The following is a 20,532-nucleotide window of genomic DNA, read 5'->3' on the forward strand; positions in this document are numbered from 1 at the left end:
TAACATCAATTACATTACAAGATATGACTGAACATTTTGTTTCAGATCAATTCATATCTAGGTAAAATGTAAGACAAATACTGAAGATAACAACTAGAGCCACAAGAGTAAATTGATGCCGAGCGCTATGTGAAATGACACACTTTCTAGTTCATAAAGCACGGTTGACTGGTACCACAGACTGACATATCACTGCCTCTGGTTCTACTTTAACAGATGCTATACGTGATCGTGTGGTAGAGAGGGGGGATGCAGTATGGGGTTGGCTGGAATGGTTGTCTTGCCTGGGATGGCAGTTCAGTTGAATATGTAGCATGGGCAACAACAAGTGAAATTAGGCTGCCCTCTTATGGCCAATGAGTTTCATTACATCTTTTAAAGAGACTAGGGACCCATTTACTACCATGTAGACACATTTTAGGAACACTTATTGTAAAGTGGAACTGTGACTGTCTGAGAATTAGATACTTTACAGTGTCATAAGAATTGAACTTACCTCATTTTGGAAGATTTAAAGGGAGGTCAAATTTAACTGAAGAGAATGTGTTAACAATGTTTCTCTCTTTTATTTAACATACAAAAAGCCAGTAGTAGCAATAGTTATTGTTATTTAATCATGTTTTATTATAAACACGTACAAATATGTGAGGGTGGAGAGACAAATGGTTTGAGTCGTTCAACTTTCCGGTGTTGCATTATGGGCATAAAGTGAAGCAGCATAACAGGGCAAAAGCTTGAGAATGGGGGCTACCTTTAGGAGAAAACACTTTAAATTAATTATGCCTTGTTAAATTTACATATTGCTATCATGAACAACTTGATGGCCAGCCAACTAGCTATTTCCTCTTTAAATTCAGTTATGACAAGTTTGAAGCAACGGATAATAATGGCAACGTTAAAATGTGTTACTTTTATGATAAGATTATGTAAATCATATTCAACTCAAATAGTAGCCTGTCTTTGATCCTGTAATGCAGTGTTCTCAAATCTGGTCCCCGAGAAACCCCAGGGTTGCACATTTTTTATTCAAGCCCTATACAGGCACACATGATTCAACTAATTATCAAGCCGTTGATTAATTGAATTATGTTTGCTAGTATTGAGTTGTAACAGACATCTGCAAACCTTGATGGTAGGGACCAGAGTTGAGAAAGAGGGCTATAGGAGGAACGAGAGCCATAGAATTAGCCATAGAATATTCTATTTTATTGGAGTGGAGAAGCTCTAATCAATTCTGAGAAGCCAGGTGGGAGCAGATCCGTGGGCGCGGCTAAAGTAGCTCCACCACCATGGTTTCTCCTGCCTCTCCTCTCTGTTCTGGTTCTGCTCCCTAATGGAATAGCGCTCAAACTGGTTGTAGGGGTCAAAGCGCTCATAGGTTCCCATGGAAGGGATGTTATAGTCCTCCTCTATGTTAGGCTCCACCACTGCCTTCTGCAGAACAAAGTCCACCCGGCCTGCTTTCTGCATGCGTGCCGGGAGGTGGATCTTCTTCATGGCCCTGGTGTAGCCTGGTGCAGAGGCAGTCAGGATGTGGATGCCAGCAGTTAGCATGCGCCAGTAGTCTCCATTTTCAGCTAGAAAGAAAGGGTGGAAGGGAGAGAGGATCTTTTGACTCAATGGGTTACACACAGCCTGACATCTCAAAGAGGACATGACTGTTATTTTACACAATTAAAATGGGATCTCTTAGAGCTTTAGCATTATAGAAAATGAAACTACTTCAAACTACTACTAAAATCCTCAAAGCTACAGTTGAAGTTGGAAGTTTACATACACCTTAGCCAAATATATTTAAACTCAGTTTTTCACAATTCCTGACATTTAATCCTAGTAAGAATTCCCTGTCTTAGGTCAGTTAGGATCACCACTTTATTTTAAGTATGTGAAATATCAGAATAATAGTAGAGAGAATGATTTATTTAAGCTTTTATTTCTTTCATCACATTCCCAGTGGGTCAAAAGTTTACATACACTCAATTAATATTTGGTAGCATTGCCTTTAAATTGTTTCACTTTGGTCAAACGTTTCGGGCAGCCTTCCACAAACTTCCAACAACAAGTTGGGTGAATTTTGGCCCATTCCTCCTGAAAGAGCTGGTGTAACTGAGTCAGGTTTGTAGGCCTCCTTGCTCGCACACGCTTTTTCAGTTCTGCCCACAAATTCTCTATAGGATTGAGGTCAGGGCTTTGTGATAGCCACTCCAATACATTGACATTGTTGTCCTTAAGCCATTTTGCCACAACTTTGAAGTATGCTTGGGGTCATTGTCCATTTGGAAGACCCATTTGCGAACAAGCTTTAACTTCCTGACTGATGTCTTGAGATGTTGCTTCAATATATCCACACCATTTTGCTTCCTGATGATGCCATCTATTTTGTGAAGTGTACCAGAACCTCCTGCAGCAAGGCACCCCCACAACATGATGCTGCCACCCCCGTGCTTCACGGTTGGGATGGTGTTCTTTGGCTTGCAAGCCTCCCCCTTTTCCTCCAAACATAAGAATAGCCATTATGGCCAAACAGTTCTATTTTTGTTTCATCAGACCAGAGGCCATTTCTCCAAAAAGTACAATATTTGTCCCCATGTGCAGTTGCAAACCGTAGTCTGGCTTTTTTATGGCGGTTTTGGAGCAGTAGCTTCTTCCTTGCTGAGCGGCCTTTCAGGATATGTCGATATTGGACTCGTTTTACTGTAGGTATAGATACTTTTGTACCTGTTTCCTCCAGCATCTTCACAGGGTCCGTTGCTGTTGTTTTGGGATTGATTTGCACTTTTTGCACCAAAGTACGTTCATCTCTAGAAGACAGACACATCTCCTTCCTGAGTGGTCCCATGGTGTTATACTTGCGCACTATTATTTGTACAGATGAACGTGGTACCTCCAGGCATTTGGAAATTGCTTCCAAGGATGAACCAGACTTGTGGAGGTCTACAACTTTTTTCTGAGGTCTTGGCTGATTTCTTTGGATTTTCCCATGATGTCAAGCAGAGGCACTGCGTTTGAAGGTAGGCCTTGAAATACATCCACAGGTACACCTCCAATTGACTCAAATTATGTCAATTAGCCTATCAGAAGCTTCTAAAGCCATGACATAATTTTCTGGAATTTTCCAAGCTGTTTAAAGGCACAGTCAACTTAGTGTATGTAAACTTGTGACCTACTGGAATTGTGATACAGTGAATTATGAATGAAATAATCTGTCTGTTAACAATTGTTGGAAGAATGACTTGTGTCATGCACAAAGTAGATGTCCTAATCGACTTGCCAAAACTATAGTTTGTTATCAAGAAATTTGTGGAGTTGTTTAAAAACAAGTTTTAATAACTCCAACCTAAGTATATGTAAACTTCTGACTTCAAATGTATGTATTCATCTAATAATTATCACTTAGATTCCCAAAGCATACAATAAAAATGACCAATCACAATCTGTAAAGGCTATAGATATTACCTGTTGTGATGTCATGCCTTATTCCTCGGACAGATATCCTTGCACCTTTGATTCCATTCCCATCCGCATCCTTTACTATTCCCTTTATTCCACGGTGGACCTGGGAAACATTGAGAAGCAGTGTTAGTGGAGAAGTCCTCTCAGATCTGTTAAAAGGAGTGATAGAAAACAGAAGGGTTGATTGGGGGATGTTTTGGAATGAATTGCTGGGTTTGAGGTCTCTCACCGACTCCATGAATGTGAGCAGAGCCTCTTTGTTGTCCTGCCAGCCTGTGTATAACTCCTCCTCAGCTGGGAATTTATCACAGCCCAACTCCACCGTCACTTCCAAACAGTTAGTGTGGAGGTAGTTGAAGTCCTGCATACCTGTCCACATTACAAGAGGAAATATGTACCAGTGAAAGAAATGACAAACTCATCATCATAGAAAGACAATAACTAGAAGCACCACCAGGTGGATTTCATACTTCAAAATACAACTTGCTTAGTAAGTGCAGGTTTTCATTGAGCCTTCATCAGCTATTTTAATCTAATGTTATACATTCACTTCAACAGTCCGAGACTTATCGACTGATTTGACGTTGTTTTTTAAAGTAAATGTCCATTGAAAATCTAACTTGTAAAAGTTCATATCCTGTTAACTCTTACCCAAATAATATTGTTGACTCATCTAACACTCCTATATGCTATTCGTGGCCAAAGCTTAAAGTGGAGAATGTATTTATTTAATACTTGCAATTTTCTCATAGAGGATGATGTAAGGCTCCTGAGATTAGCTTTTTTGGAAGGAAAACTATTCCAATTAGCGAAGCTGTGAAACCTATTGTTATTATAAATTTTTCCCCCCTTGATATGGTCAAATAACTGAAGCATAGATTGGTAACTTTTTTCTAATTTGACACAGATACTTCAGGCCATATGTAACTTGGTCAAAAATAATGGCACTGATTGGCCTATAGGCGGCGCTGTTATTAGCAGTCTCACTTAAACCCTCATATCTGTCACCCCATTTGACCTATACATTTACATTTAAGTCATTTAGCAGACGCTCTTATCCAGAGCGACTTACAAATTGGGTAGACTTGAAACATTGTATGTGGGTGTCTTTCCTGATGATTAACACATTTGTATCAAGGAACCATAAGGTCCATCAGTATAAATTTTGGAAAACCTTGGGAAAACTTCTCATGAACCATAAGACCAAATAACACCACATGTGTTATGTAGTAGGCCCATGGTACATCTCTTAATTTAGTTTGAGAAAAGCTAAGGTGTTGGTTAAGAAATGTCTGAGTTAGTGATAAATCAGGAAATCAGATTTTATGCATCCATTTAAATCATTTTTAAATCCACTTCACAATGGCTTATCAACTTGAAACTTTTTAGGGTCATCAAAGACATTACCATGATGAGCCATGTTAGTTTGGCATTGATATCTTAAAGAATAAGGAAACTATTAATAATGAACTTTTTTGACTATGTAATGCTAATGCTTAAAATACACTGAATAAAAATATAAATGCAACATGCAACAATTTCAAAGATTTTACTGTGTTACAGTTCATATAAGAAAATCATTCAATTTAAATAAATAAATGAGGCCCTTATCTATGGATTTCACATGACTGGGAATACATATATGCATCTGGTCACGGATACTTTAAAAAAAAGTTAGGGGTGTGGATCAGAATATCAGTCAGTATCTTGTGTGACCACTGTTTTTCTCATGCAGTGCGACACATCTCCTTCATATAGAATTGATCAGGCTGTTGATTGTGGCCTGTGGAATGTTGTCCCACTACTCTTCAATGGCTGTGGAAGAACTGGGACATTTTCAGATTTCAGGAATTCTGTACAGATCCTTGCAACATGGGGCAGTGCATTATCATGCTGAAACATTTTGTGCTTATGGAACATTTCAGGGATCTTTTATTTCAGCTCATGAAACATGGGACGTTTATATTTTTGTTCAGTATTAAAAATTTAAAAAATCATCTAAAAGTCAGATTCACTCCAAATTTGGTCTTTGGACTCATTACAATAGTCCCTAAAGAGTTTGAAAAAAATAACATTGATGCATTCAAAGATGTCCACACGATACCAGTAGATGCATATGAGTACATATGCTAATACGCTAAAATAGTCCAAATGGCACTACATTTAGAATGTAGGCCCATGGTGCATTTTTAAAAATTGTAAAAAAAATTGTAACCTTTATTTACGTCTTAACTTAGCTTGAGAAAATCTGATTTTACGTGTCCATTTATGTGTCCATTTAAACATGTCCATTTGGCCTATTCAACTTGAAACTTGCTATCATGGATGTCCCTAAGACACTGAATTTGGTATTGATATCTCAAAAAACAAGGACATTTTTGACAACTCATTCTTTGCATTTGAAACTCTTACGCTCAAAATCATCTGCAATCATCTTCTCCTCGTGAAGCATACATCAGATTCTCTCCAGATGTTGTATTTAGACTCATTACATCAGTCTTTAATGGTTTTGAAAAATAATTGTTGCTGCATTCAAATATGGCTAGCACATCATATTTAGCATTAGCATATTATCCTAATGCTAAAAACACAAACAAACAAAAAACTTCTCATGAATCATAAGTAATAGGGATGTATCGATTCGCTGATAAGCATCGGCCCCGGTTGAAATGTTTAATCCCGGTTCAAATGTTTAAGATATGAGTGCATTGGTCCACGGGAGCCCAAACCGATCCAAACAGTAAGAAAATCGATTAAAACGCTACAAAACATTGTTCTGAAAATACAGATAATCTGTTGTGACTGAATTGATGCGTCCTATCCTTCAGCCTATCAAACTTTTATGGATTTAATTGCATATGAGATTTAAATATTTTTGGTAGTTCTGCTTTAACCAGTCAGTGCATTTGCTCATTTTCACATGGACAGGGTAGTTGTCATTTCATAACAAGGACAGCAATACTTTTTGAGAGCCGCACTGGTTGGACACCTCTCCTCAGTAAAGCTCCAAACGGTCAAAACCATTACCTTTTGAGACGGGGTGAAAACAAAAGCTGAGTTATATTAATTTGCCATGTACTGTATGTCATAGCTAATTTTGAAAGATAAATATTGACATGTTACTAGCTCAAAACATTTTAATCTGCTATATGACAAATTAATCAGTGGGTGATGTGGATTTCAGATAAAAAGTAGGGGGACAAAAACATAAATAGTCCATCCTTATCTCATAGTGGTAGATGCTCAGTCTGCCCTAAGGCTTAGCTTAGGTCCCTAGACACACATGAATCGTATCAAACCGAATCACATCAATTCGTTCCACTAATCAAACTGAATCGCACCTAATTGATTAAAACGAAAAGTATAGATGCATAACGAATCGTGCTTGTAAGGAGAGATGCACATCCCTAATAAGTCAGATTGACTCCAGATATACTCAATGAATTAGCCTCTGATGAATTTGAGAATGATTAGTTGCTGCATTCAAAGTCGGCCACGCTAAACCACTAGATGGCACCATATCACACCAGGGTTCTAAGAACTTAACTGATGGACATGGAGCCATGAAATTTAGTATGTAAACCTTATGTATATGTCCTTAGAATCTGTGTGGCTATAGTCACTGCAACCTTAGGTGGCTGCACCCGGTGGCACTATAGAGGTCATTGGTACCAGTGGCACCAATAACTATTGATCAAGCAGACTTTGTCTTATGCAAATGAATGCTAGATATGAATTATGCAGACGAACAACGTGAAATATCATGAAAATAAGATGAAAATATTCAACAAATCTTAGCATTAGTGAAATTGACCCAAGCATTGTATATAAACTCAAAACATTAAGTCATTACTTTAAGAATGAATACCTGCTGTATTTCAAGCTACAGCACTAGACTAAACTTCACTTGTGTCATCCTTGTGGTTTTGAGAGATAAACATGGTAATGTTTTCACTGATGGCACATAAAGGGAGATAGTTCCTACATGATGGAGTGCTTGCTTTGTTATCCAACTGATATTGTCTCCTATCTGTCATCCTGTGAACCCTGTTCAATGCTGCTCGCAGCTATATTTATAGGTCATATTTATTAGAAATCTGGAAACACTGGACAGTTACTTTAAACTCACCACCTGCGAAACTGTACCACTTTGCTCCATTAATGATTCCGTCCTGGCCGATGCTGCCAAAGCTCCCACACCTTTCAGAGTTATTTCCTGACATGGTGGCATGGGCATCTGCATATGTTCTCGCTATCTGCTTGAATACCTGCAGCAAAAAAATAAAACATATGTCTTTCTCGTTCATAAAAAAAGATAACGGCAAGTTCTGTTTACTGTTAAATAGCAGCATACCACTCTTGCCAGCGGCATACCACCCTCCATACCACTGCTGGCTTGCTTCAAAAGCTAAGCAGGGTTGGTCCTGGTCAGTCTCTGGTTGGGAGACCAGATGCTGCTGGAAGTGGTGTTGGAGGGCCAGTAGGAGGCACTCTTTCCTCTGGTCTAAGAAATATCCCAATGCCCCAGGGCAGTGATTGGGGACACTGCTCTGTGTAGGGTGCCGTCTTTTGGATGGGACATTAAATGCGTGTCCTGAATCTCTGCGGTCATTAAAGATCCCATGGCACTTATTGAAAGATTAGGGGTGTTAACCCTGATGTCCTGACTAAATTCCCAATCTGGCCATCAAACCATCACGGTCACCTAATAATCCCCAGTTTACAATTGGCTCATTAATCCCTCTCCCCTGTAACTATTGCCCAGGTTGTTGCTGTAAATGAGAATGTGTTCTCAGTCAACTTACCTGGTAAAATAACAGATAAATAAAAGGAAATCTCCAAAATTAACCTTTTTTTCTCAATAATGTGGTAATGAATCATCATAAATGCAGAGCATGAACAATCAATTGGACAGCTCTCTGCAATAGACACACTTCAGGTCATAGAGTGCAGTCCATTCTGGAGAGTATTGTTCATGTTGGAGTGAGAAGGATACATTTTGCTGTCAGTCCTACATACCTGTTCATCTGGCGTGGGGGAGAACATCTTCTCCTCTAGTGGGTGTTTGGAGAGGTCGTAGGGATAGGACACCACCAGCTCTCCTCCGTGGAAGTTAGCTGAGAGCACAAAGGGAATGGACCTGATCCACTTCATGACTGCGTATGTCTCTGGAGCTACCTGATTTATTTAAAACACATACAGACCGGCTTATAAATCATATGTCACCATCTTCAGCTGGTCATATCACAACAAAAATGAATGATGGCATGACAACAGGAAATTATTGGTGAAGCTCAAAGCTCAATTACATATCTTGATATCAAATATTGACGATACATCAATAAGGACACACAAACTTGATTCACTATTTAACGGATGCCCTGCTTGACTTTTCTTTTAAAAATGCAATAGTGTGCAACTGCAGCCCGCTATTCAGGGCGTTCCTGCATGTGGACATTCCTGATTCTGCAGGAATGCCACCCCTCAAGCATCCCATTGGTTCCTTCATGATCACCCCCCATCGAGCATCTCATTGGTTCCTGCATGAATGCCTCCCGCCTGTCCTAGTTTAAAAATGGGCAAATCGAAGTATAAAGCGGGGTTCCTGCAGATGCAGGAATGCCCCAAATTGCAGGCCACAATTGCACCCTTCTCAATTTATGCGGTACTTTGTTCTTTTTCTGTAATGCACTGTCCGCTCTACCTTGAAGATTTCCCAAACTGATACGTGAGAATAAAAGACCAAAGCCCTTCAGATTATGCGATTGTTTATGTTCAGGCCTCTAATTGAACAGTGACACATGCTCGGGACATGTATGTGAAGACGTTTAATTTCTCTTGCATGCCAGCATAATTGAGGCCTTCGCCTCAATTAATAACCCAAAACAACAATGTCATCATCGAACCGAACGACTGGCCAGAGATCAGGGCATTCCTCAGCATTCCCCAGTGCAAGCTGAGAGTATTTTGCAAAACCAAAATGAAGTCAAAATGAGTGATGACATTGAAGTGTGTCGGCTGTATGATGATTTACAAATCATAACTTACATTTGACCAGAAGCCTACTGCCTGTAGACAGAATGTGTTTGAAGTTTTCATGTGCACCGAGAACAGCATATCCTGCAAAATGCATCGCCAGTGGCACACACACACTTCGCGCAGATAAGGACCTCCACAATGATGTGGTCGACTATCTCCAAGGTGTGTGCTTTTCCTGGCAGCCGGATGAGGCAATTGAAGGAGGATGCTGTGAGTGATTGACTGTATAGGCCTACTGACCTCGAATTTAATAAAGCTTACTCTGTAATGGAATGATGCTTCTAATTGCGCATTTTAAATAAAACAAATATTCTGTAGATTATACGATAGATAGGCTATACTCTATGGCCGGATTGAAATTAACTTTTTTCAAAGCTACATTCATTTGACAGACCTAACTTGAATGATTGTCCCTCTTTCTTCAAATTAAAGGTCTTGTCTATGATAGGCCTATTCATATTGTCACGACTTCCGCCAAGGTCGGTCCCTCTCCTTGTTCGGGCGGCATTCGCCCGTCGATGTCACCGGTCTTCTAGCCATCGCCGATCCACCTTTCATTTTCCGTTTGTTTTGTCTTGTTTTCCCGCACACCTGGTTTGCATTCCCTCATTACTCGTTTTGCATATAACCCTCTGTTTCCCCCCCATGTCTGTGTGTGGAATTGTTATATGTAAATGTATGTGTACTCCAGGCTGGTTTGCGCCGGGTTATTGCAACCTGTGTGTGTTTAGTTTTCTTAGTACCGTGTTCTGTTCGCCTCAATAAAGGGCACCTGTTCGCTATCCATTTCTGCTCTCCTGCGCCTGACTTCCCTGCAGCCAGTTACGCACTCCTTTACACATATTTTGTTAAAGCCTATAGGCTACAGTATATAATACATTCAGGTAATGAACTCATTATACATTAACATTTCCTTTTATTACAATTATTTCTTGTCAATCAATCTTGAATTAGAAAAAAATCTAATATTCTACTCTATTACCCTACATACAGTGCCTTGCAAAAGGATTCACCCCCTTGACGTTTTTCCTATTGTGTTGCATTACAACCTGTAATTTAGATTGATTTTTATTTGGATTTCATGTAATGGACATATACAATATAGTCCAAAACGGTGAAGTGAAATTAAATAACTTGTTCCAAAAAATTCAAAAATTGAAAAGTTGTGCATGCAATATGTATTCACCCCCTTTGCTATGAAGCCCCTAAATAAGATCTGGTTCAACCAATTACCTTCAGAAGTCACATAATTAGTTAAATAAAGTCCACCTGTGTGCAATCTAAGTGTCACATGATCTATCACATGATCTTAGTATATATACACCTGTTCTGAGAGGCCACAGAGTCTGCAACACCACCAAGCAAGCGGCATTATGAAGACCAAGGAGCTCTCCAAACAGGTCAGGGACAAAGTTGTAGGGAAGTACAGATCAGTGTTGGGTCATTAAAAAATCTGAAACTTTGAACATCCCACAGAGCACCATTAAATCCATGATTTAAAAAATGAAAGAATATGGCACACAACAAACCTGCCAAGAGAGGGCCGCCCACCAAAACCCATGGACCAGGCATGGAGGTCATTAATCAGTGAGGCAACAAAGAGACCAAAGAAAACCCTGAAGAAGCAGCAAAGCTCCACAGCGGAGATTGGAGTATCTGTCCATAGGACCACTTTAAGCCATACACTCCACAGAGCTGGGCTTTACAGAAGTGTGGCCAGAAAAAAATAAGTAAACATGTTTTGTGTTCGCCAAAAGGCAGGTGGAAGACTCCCCAAGCATATAGAAGAAGGTACTCTGGTCAGATGAGACTAAAATTTAGCTTTTTGGCCATCAAGGAAAACGCTATGTCTGGCGCAAACCCAACACCTCTCATCACCCCAAGAAAACCATCCCCACAGTGAAGCATGGTGGTGGCAGCATCATGCTGTGGGGATGTTTTTCATTGGCAGGGACTGGGAAACTGGTCAGAATGTAAGGAATGATGATGGATGGCGCTAAATACAGGGAAATTCTTGAGGGAAACCTGTTTCATTCTTCCAGAGATTTGAGACTGGAACAGGGGTTCACCTTCCAGCAGGACAATGACCCTAAGCATACTGCTAAAGCAACACTCGAGTGGTTTAAGGGGAAACATGTAAATGTCTTGGAATGGCCTAGTCAAAGCCCAGACCTCAATCCAATTGAGAAGCTGTGGTATGACTTAAAATTTGCTATACACAAGCGGAACCCATCCAACTTGAAGGAGCTGAAGCCGTTTTGCATTGAAGAATGGGCAGAAATCCCAATGGCTAGATGTGCCAAGCTTATAGAGACATACCCCAAAAGACTTGCAGCTGTAATTGCTGCAAAGGGTGGCTCTACAAAGTATTGATTTTTTTTTTTTGGGGGGGGGGGTAAATAGTTATGTTTTCTGCTTTTTTTGTCATTTTCTTGTTTGTTTCACAATAAAAAATATTTTGCATCTTCAAAGTGGTAGGCATGTTGTGTAAATCAAATGATACATACCCCCCCAAAATCTATTTTATTCCAGGTTATAAGGCAACAAAATAGGAAAAATGCCAGGGGGGGTGAAAACTTTCGCAAGCCACTGAACATTAAATTAAGTTTTTATCCTGTAGATGACAGGTATTGGATTGTACTTTTTCCCGTGCTGCATTCATTTGACAGACCTAACTTGAATGATTGGGCCTCTTTACATTCAGTAGTCTATTTCTCCTATAATGTCTCGTCTATTATAGGCCTTTTAATATTTGTATTGTATTAATATTTTGTTGAAGTTGAGTTAGGCTATACATTTAAGGAATTAACTGATTATACATTAAGTCAATATTTTTTTCACACAGTTTATATTGTATCTGTCACGCCCTGGTCTATATTTATTATGTTATTTTCATTTATTGGGTCAGGCCAGGGTGTAACATGGGTTTATTTGTAGTGTGTTTCGTCTTGGGGTTGTGTGGGGTGTATAGATTGGTCTGTGGCTGCCTGAGGCGGTTCTCAATCAGAGTCAGGTGATTATCGTTGTCTCTGATTGGGAACCATATTTAGGTAGCCTGGGTTTCACTGTGTGTTTGTGGGTGATTGTTCCTGTCTCTGTGTTTGTTGCACCAGTCAGGGCTGTTTCGGTTTTCGACGTTTGTTGTTTTGTATTGTTCGTGTTTCGTCAATATTAAAGATGTATCGAACGAACCATTTTGCATTTTGGTCCGATCCTTATTCCACCTCTTCGTCAGAGAAGGAGGTAGAAGAAAGTCATTACAGTATCCTATTATACATCATATGTTAATAATACTGCTATTGATGTTTATCAATGATATGTTCAGAATTAAGAAACTGTTACAAGATATACTGCCCATTGCTTAATTTCCGATGATTATAACAATTAACATTGTAACATCATCTGCATTCTTTTTCAAAATAACACAAGAAGGATTTCCTAGCGTAGATTTTCACTTGAAATAATATAACTCTTGAAACCCACACTAGGCCTAGAGCTTGCACAGCTGCGTAGGACAATGTGGTAAAGTACTCATTTTTTCCTTCTCCACTATTTATGAAAAACCCTCTCACTAGGTATCAATTTGGATTCATTTGTTTTTCTGTTTTGTTTTTTTGCCTCACTTTCGGGAACAAAAATCAGTTAAACAGTAAATTAACTTTGTCTGTCCTAATGCCAAAATACACGTAAGGCATTGTCAATTGCCATGTATTCATATCCAGTAGCATAAACACCACACAATCAATGCAAACATGCATATAAATCGATAGGAATTCATACTGTACCTTATCAAACCAGTAAGCGTCTGGGATTGGGATGTGGTCGTTACGGAAATGCCGGTGTCTGCGGCGGCCGTAGGCAACAGCGGTCAGGTCAGGGAAGTTCCTGTTCAGGTCAATGTTTTGGGCATTACCTCGACCCAGAGTCCAGCTGTAGTAGTTCTGAGCCTGTAGAGTTTCATACAGTGGGTAGTATACTGTAAGTATCGAGCAGTGAATATTATATGATTGATATTTGATTGGTGTTGTTGACTAATGTGAATTCAGTGTTGAACACAGGAGGCTGCTGAGGGGATGCAGCTCATAATAATGGAAACCATGTGTCTGATGATACCATTCCACTGATTCTGTTCCAACCATGATCACAAATCTGGCCTTCCCAAATAAGGTCCCACCAACCTCCTGTGGTGCTGAATAAACTTAACGTTCCGACCTGCCGTTGAATTCTGGTAAAAACCTGGTAGAATGTGTGTATACTTTCAAAGCCAATAAGTCTTCCATGTTGATTCACCATCATGTTGGAATTACGTTCAAATAACATAGCAACAACATTGATTCAACCTACCTCCTCATTCTCGGGGTCGTTGGTGCCCTGGACCTCAGCAGCAGCCAACTCATAGCCGTCAGGATTCATGGAGGGCAGAATGTGGATACGCGTGGTGTTGATCAGGCTCTGGATGCGCTGGTTCCCCAGCAGGTACTCTGAACACAGGTACTGGGTCAGATAGATCAACAGCTGGCGACCCAGCACCTCGTTCCCGTGCATGTTGCCTATGTACTTCATCTCCGGTTCAACTGTTGATATGAGGCAACAGGATAGGGACTTACTTAACATTTATTCAGCAAGAAAGTCGCTTGAGATTAATGATCTGTTTTTCATGGGAGACCTGGCCAAGACAGCAGCTTACAGTCTAGTGCAACAATCAAAAAAAGACACACTATCTCCGGTTGAACTCTGAACCGAGGACTCCCTCTCACTGTACTGTATATTTGAGGACCATTTGTACTCACGTAATTCATGTACTCCAGGGTTGTTTGAGAACTCAATCACTAGTAGGTCTTTGCCCTCCACACTGCGGCCGATGCTGTAAGTTGTGGCGATTTCGGGGCATTGCTCTGCAGTCTTCTTCAGGATGCTGTTCATCTGGGTGTTAGACTGATAGCTAAACTGGATGACAGTATGAGGCTCCTCAGGGGTATTATCTATACTGGCCTGGTCTTCTTCCTGTGTCACTATGAGAAAGAAGAGATGGTGACATTTTTATAATAATGGCTTATTCATAAAAGTTGTTATAAAGTGTAGCCAAAGATATAAAGATCAATAGTGTTCCAAGCCAGTTAAGACACTTTTGTATTAACTAGCAAGTGTGACTTTGATTCAATGTCATAGAAAAGTTTACATTTGAAAGCATAACCATGCTTCAATAAACCGCCTCACTTAAATAAATTGGATGCATATCAGAATACGATTTTACCAAATACGGCTTTAGTCTTTCATCTCATGCCGAGTAAAGCCCTGTAAAATGTCACAAGACTGACGAATTAGAGAAAGTGGAAAGTCTACATTCTAGCCCCGGTCTGCACTTCTATATAATTGTGCTCATTTAGGCAAATGTGTCAGACCTGAAAGGTAAGCAACCAATCAAAGTTGAGACATAAGACCAAAGATATCAGTTCAACATAAATATCTGCATGGAAATAATTATAAACCTTAGTAGGGTTGCCAGACATCAGCTTGTGTTTCAGTTAGAATCTAAGATCGGTTTGGAAACAGATTTCATACTACACTAAAAACTGTTATGTAAAACTTTATACCACCATCTGTGTGCATATCTATAACCATATCATATTGTATGTATAATATGTAAATTCATATCTATGATATGTTTCTGGGAAGTGGCTATATGAACATTCAACTGTTATTTTGTCGGTATAGGCTACTGTAGAACCTGTTTATGGTGGGAAAGAGTAGATGTGGAGTTAAATAGAGCGAGTACAAAGAAATAGAGGACTCATTAACACTCATTGAGAGCAATTTCACAGCTGGAGTGTGCATTGGTTGCAGCCACAGAGAGAAACAAACTGTACGGAACTCAAGTTAGACTGATCACTTCTCCGCGTGAATTCATAGACTTGTTAAAAAGCACACAGTATATCTTGCTTGAGTCAAGATATTAATGGCAGATATGATAACAGCGTTGCCTGTGGACATAAAGTGACATCATTTGTATGTGTTCCCATATAGCTCACATGATGTTATTGCAGTTGTCAGATCTCTAACATCTTGCTTATGGGTTCTTTTTGAGGGCTTTGTATAGTTGCTACAAATATAGATTCTTTCTAGGTCACAAAAGCCTACGTGGGGGCAGCTGCACGGAAATATAATAAACAATGGCATGGAACAATATTTAACTACACATTTTTGCTATGTTCCTTTCTAATAGGCTACTTGTATTAATTATAACACAGGAATTGATTACCGTTCTCATAAAAGGTCAGCGGCGAAGCAGAGCAAACAAGTTTGGTACTGTGTTAGACATAATTTTTTACATACAAATCTGATTGGATACAAAGTTTGATTATTGAAATATCAGCCCTCTAACTTCAGAGTTGCTTTTTTCTTTCTGAGGGGCTAATCGGGGACATTTTCGGAGACAACTCGAGCCGGGGACAGGCCATTAAAATTGGGGAAATCGGTGACATCTGGTCACCTTAACACAAGGGCTCATGTGGCAACCAGGCGACTATCATAAATCTGCGTAGCAACGCCATTCTCCGTTGGCCCTCCAAGGATGCTTCTGTTATTAGAGGGGGTTTGGGTGTTATTTTTCTTTAGATTGATATCATCTTGTAATAATATTGACACACATGGTTCTCTCTGGTCATGCATTTTGCTCATGTGGTTGTTTTATGTCTGAAAATACTATTTGAGTCAACATCCTACTGTACAGTAGTTAGTGTCCTATTGTAGTCTCTATCATAGATTGATAGTCACTTGTATGATATGACACCAGATAAACTGTGGTTGTTACCTCGTAGGCCCTCCAGTGGGTCGTAACAACCCTCCTGGTCACTGACAAAGAAGCGGTCACAATCCAAGAAGTAGGGCCAGGCCATCTCGATACCCTCGAAGGCGTGGCGACAGCTCCTACGCACCGCCTCGCAGGTACTCCTGCACGGCTTGAGCACCTTACATTATAAAATAAAACGTTCTGACTTTAATGAAAGTTATGACATTATCGAACGTTATTACATTATCCAGTGTTATTGCATTATCCTTTGTTAGCTACACACTTTCTCCTTCTCACAGCGTGGCACCAGCACTGAGCAGCCCAGCATGCGGATGTCCGGGGTGCACTCTCCATTGAGCAGGTTGTGGACCACACTGAGGAGGAGGTACTCGGGGCCCAGCTCGGCCTCCTCACGGGTCCTGTGGCCCAGGATGTTGGGGAACATGGTGTGGGTGTAGGACATGTCGTCGCAGTAGTTCATCATGATGTCCACGCACTTGGCTGGGTAGAGGAGAGAGGCAACCAAGAAGCAGGTTCAGAAAGATGGAAGAGATTAAGTGCTATATGGTGACTGATTTGAATGTAGACTCATAGCTTACCATGTTGAATCATTCATGTATAAAATACACATAGTACATCAAAAGGCTATAATATAACATCATTATGCAAAACTTCATAATACCATGTATTGTTTCATACTATTATGTAATCTTTGCAATTAACTTCGATGGGACCTTTGGATGCTTTTGTAATGTGGGTGGAAAAAAAATCTTATAACAATTCATTTGTTATTAATTATTTTCAGGTGGGGGCGTAGTGTCAACTCGCTTGCAAGATGGTTTCTATGGTTCCATATGTTCTCTCCATTGTAAATCAGTATGTTTAGGGGCATTGGCCAGGTGTTTTCCTCTTGTATCTTTACATTTGTTCTCAGTTCATTTATTTAAGAAATATAGCTAAGATGTTCAGTAAGCAACCATCACTCATTTCCTTGACATGGAAAATATACATAGCCTGATATTAAATTTTCATATGTATATGCATGCAAGAATCCATCCCTTTGTCTAAAACGTTTTTATTATCTCATATATAGCTACCTCTATGCAGTACCAAAAAGAATGAAGTCCAAATATTTCTATTATGTCTGGAGATTAAAATGTGAATATTTCATACAGCTATTTATCATCCAAAAATACACTTGATAGCTCGGAGATGCCTTAAGGCCATAATATCCCATTGAATATCCCACTGCCCGCCTAAAACTGGAAACACTTATCTCCCTGTCACGCCCTGGTCAAAGTATTTTGTGTTTGTCTTCATTTATTTGGTCAGGCCAGAGTGTGGCATGGGTTTTTGTATGTGGTGTGTTTTGTATTGGGATTTTTTGCTTAGTGGGGTGTTCTAGATAAAGTCTATGGCTGTCTGAAGTGGTTCTCAATCAGAGGCAGGTGTTGATCGTTGTCTCTGATTGGGAACCATATTTAGGCAGCCATATTCTTTGAGTGTTTTTGTGGGTGATTGTCCTTTTGTCCTTAGTGTCCTTTTGTCCTTAGTGTCCTTTTGTCCTTAGTGTCCTTTTGTCCTTAGTGTCCTTTTGTCCTTGTTCTGTGTTAGTTTACACAAGTATAGGCTGTTTCGGTTTTCGTTACGTTTATTGTTTTGTAGTGTTTGTGTTTAGTGTGTTTGGTCATTAAACATGAATCGTAATCTACACGCCGCATTTTGGTCCGACTCTCCTTCCCACATAGAAGGCCGTAACACTCCCTCACTAGCTTTAAACACCAACTGTCAGAGCAGCTCACAGATTACTGCACCTGTACATAGTCAACCTATAATTTAGCCCAAACAACTACCTCTTTCCCTACTGTGTTTAATTTATTTATTTATTTTGCTCCTTTGCACCCCATTATTTTTATTTCTACTTTGCACATTCTTCCACTGCAAATCTACCATTCCAGTGTTTTACTTGCTATATTGTATTTACTTTGCCACCATGGCCTTTTGTTGCCTTTACCTCCCTTATCTCCCCTCATTTGCTCACATCGTATATACACTTGTTTATATTGTATTATTGACTGTATGTTTGTTTTACTCCATGTGTAACTCTGTCGTTGTATGTGTCGAACTGCTTTGCTTTATCTTGGCCAGGTCGCAATTGTAAATGAGAACTTGTTCTCAACTTGCCTACCTGGTTAAATAAAGGTGAAATAAAATAAAATAAAATAAAGCCATAATAACCTTACTAGATGTTGTCAGTGAAGCCTGTACACACATTACATTTACATAAGTTTGAAGGGTTTCTTGATGAAAGAAATACATACGTTTTTCAGGTTCTGGTTCTTTGCAAAAACGACCTGAAAGACAAACCATTGTTAGTTTATTTCATACCTTCAACACTAGATGGCAGAATAACATTTATCACCACCGTTATTGGTGACTTTATGGTTTGTTTTTATGAACCCTCTATCTGGCTTTACCATCTCTCCTCACAAATGTCTGCCTGTCCAGCCTGGTCTCATAGATTAGACGTAATATAGTAAACATAAACCCAAGACACTTAAATTATGATATGTTACGATTGGTATGGTTACAAAAGACAGATGGTACATTAGGCAAAAACGAAGGTTACAAGTTCATATCTCATCACGCACAACTTTTTATCTAATTAGCAACTTTTCAACTACTTACTACTATTTAGCTCTTTGTAACTACTTAGCATGTTAGCTAACCTTTCCCGTAACCCTAATCCCAACCTTAACCCTTTTCCTAACCCTAACCTTAACTATTTTAGCTAACCCTTCCCCTGATGCTAACCTTAACCCTTTAAATGTTAGCCAGCTAGCTAACGTTAGTCACCTAGCCACCTAGCTAGAATTCGTAACATAGAATACGTTTAGCAAATTCTTAACATATTGTACATTTGCAAATTTGTAACATATAATACGAATTGTACTTTCTAACATGTCATACTAAATGGCTGATGGACAATCACAAATTAATACATACCATACGAAACTTAACATATGATACTAAAGAGAAAGTATCGGATTTACTTTTTTTTTTAAATACGAAAAGCTCTGAGACCAGGTTGGTCTGTCAGTAAACTCGTATTAATTTTCTAAGAACTCTCATTCTTAGGATCAGATGACCTCTCACTAGTGATGAATATCTACCTCAATATTTCTATATAACTCTGCAATTCCTATCATTCTCTAAAAAAATTAGGCATTTTATTTCGCACTCATTTAAGACACATACTGTAAGAGGTTACTTTTACTTTTGTTACTGTTGGCAGCTTGTGAATTAAAATAGGCCACAATAGTTTGTCTATGTTTTAGATTGAATTCCTCTGAACCATTGCCTTGTAGATAAACATATTTCAGGAATAGCCTACACACTGTCACATCACTTCTGTGAACAAAATACACCATGTGTGTTATCATAGCAAGCGGAGTACTTTACCGAGAAATTCGTCTTCAGGGTTGCAGCGCGGAGAGGCACACCAGATAACCGTTACAAGTGCATTCAGAAAAACAATAGTCTTCATTTTCCTCCGCATAAATTCCATATTTTGTGATGTGGCACCTCAAGCCTACTGCGCCTAATTACACGAAAACTTTTAGAGCTTCCCTAAAAAGTGAGTTTATTACAAGTATTACGGTCGACTATCAAATTACAGAGGGAAATATTCCGGACAGAAGAGGCAGAAGGCTGGAGTTGGGAGGATTGTGCTTGAAAACATGCTGCAAATAAACGTTATGAAATACACCTCTTACCAATCCTATACTGTAAACAGTTTTACTCAAACATTTCCGCATATATTAACCTTTAATGTCTTACCTTAAAGTGCATTCATTTATTGTACATGTATGTTGACAGTACATATGCTCTATAAAATAAATAGGCTTGGTACTTGTTGCTCGATTAATTTTTCCCGCCTTTCAGTCGCTCGAGCCAATCCTTTGATCCCTTTTAACTAATCAACAATCAATCATACAGAGGCGTTTAATAATATCGCTGTACTCCTACTTACTGCATGGCAACTAGTTATTGGGTTATTCGATCGAGGTGTGGTGACACCTGCAAAACAGCTGGTGATGCATCTGCCAAGATAAAATGCCAGATTGGGCATTAAGATATGAGATAATGCTTCTAAATGTCCCTGTTATGTTGTCTCATATGGCCTGGTATCAAATGATGCTTGTTATTGGACAGCTTTATTGCACATTTTTCACCAACATCTTTACTCA

The 20,532-nt window shown here is 39.4% G+C and overlaps 1 protein-coding gene across 1 annotated transcript; it reads right to left on the minus strand.

Moving 5' to 3' along the window:
• Positions 1–544: 544 nt before the first annotated feature.
• LOC135510666 (carboxypeptidase Z-like) lies at positions 545–19,940 on the minus strand. The gene is made up of 12 exons (XM_064931759.1): positions 19,745–19,940; positions 18,604–18,636; positions 16,566–16,783; positions 16,304–16,460; positions 14,283–14,504; positions 13,837–14,066; positions 13,278–13,439; positions 8,473–8,631; positions 7,583–7,721; positions 3,683–3,822; positions 3,457–3,556; positions 545–1,577 (listed from the first exon to the last, which is right to left on the minus strand). Exons 1-12 carry the CDS (start codon positions 19,848–19,850, stop codon positions 1,225–1,227), a joined length of 2,019 nt encoding a protein of 672 aa, XP_064787831.1. The 5' UTR covers positions 19,851–19,940; the 3' UTR covers positions 545–1,224.
• Between the last annotated feature and the right edge of the window lie 592 nt (positions 19,941–20,532).

Source organism: Oncorhynchus masou, chromosome 23, assembly GCF_036934945.1.
Source record: "Oncorhynchus masou masou isolate Uvic2021 chromosome 23, UVic_Omas_1.1, whole genome shotgun sequence".
NCBI lineage: Eukaryota > Metazoa > Chordata > Actinopteri > Salmoniformes > Salmonidae > Oncorhynchus > Oncorhynchus masou.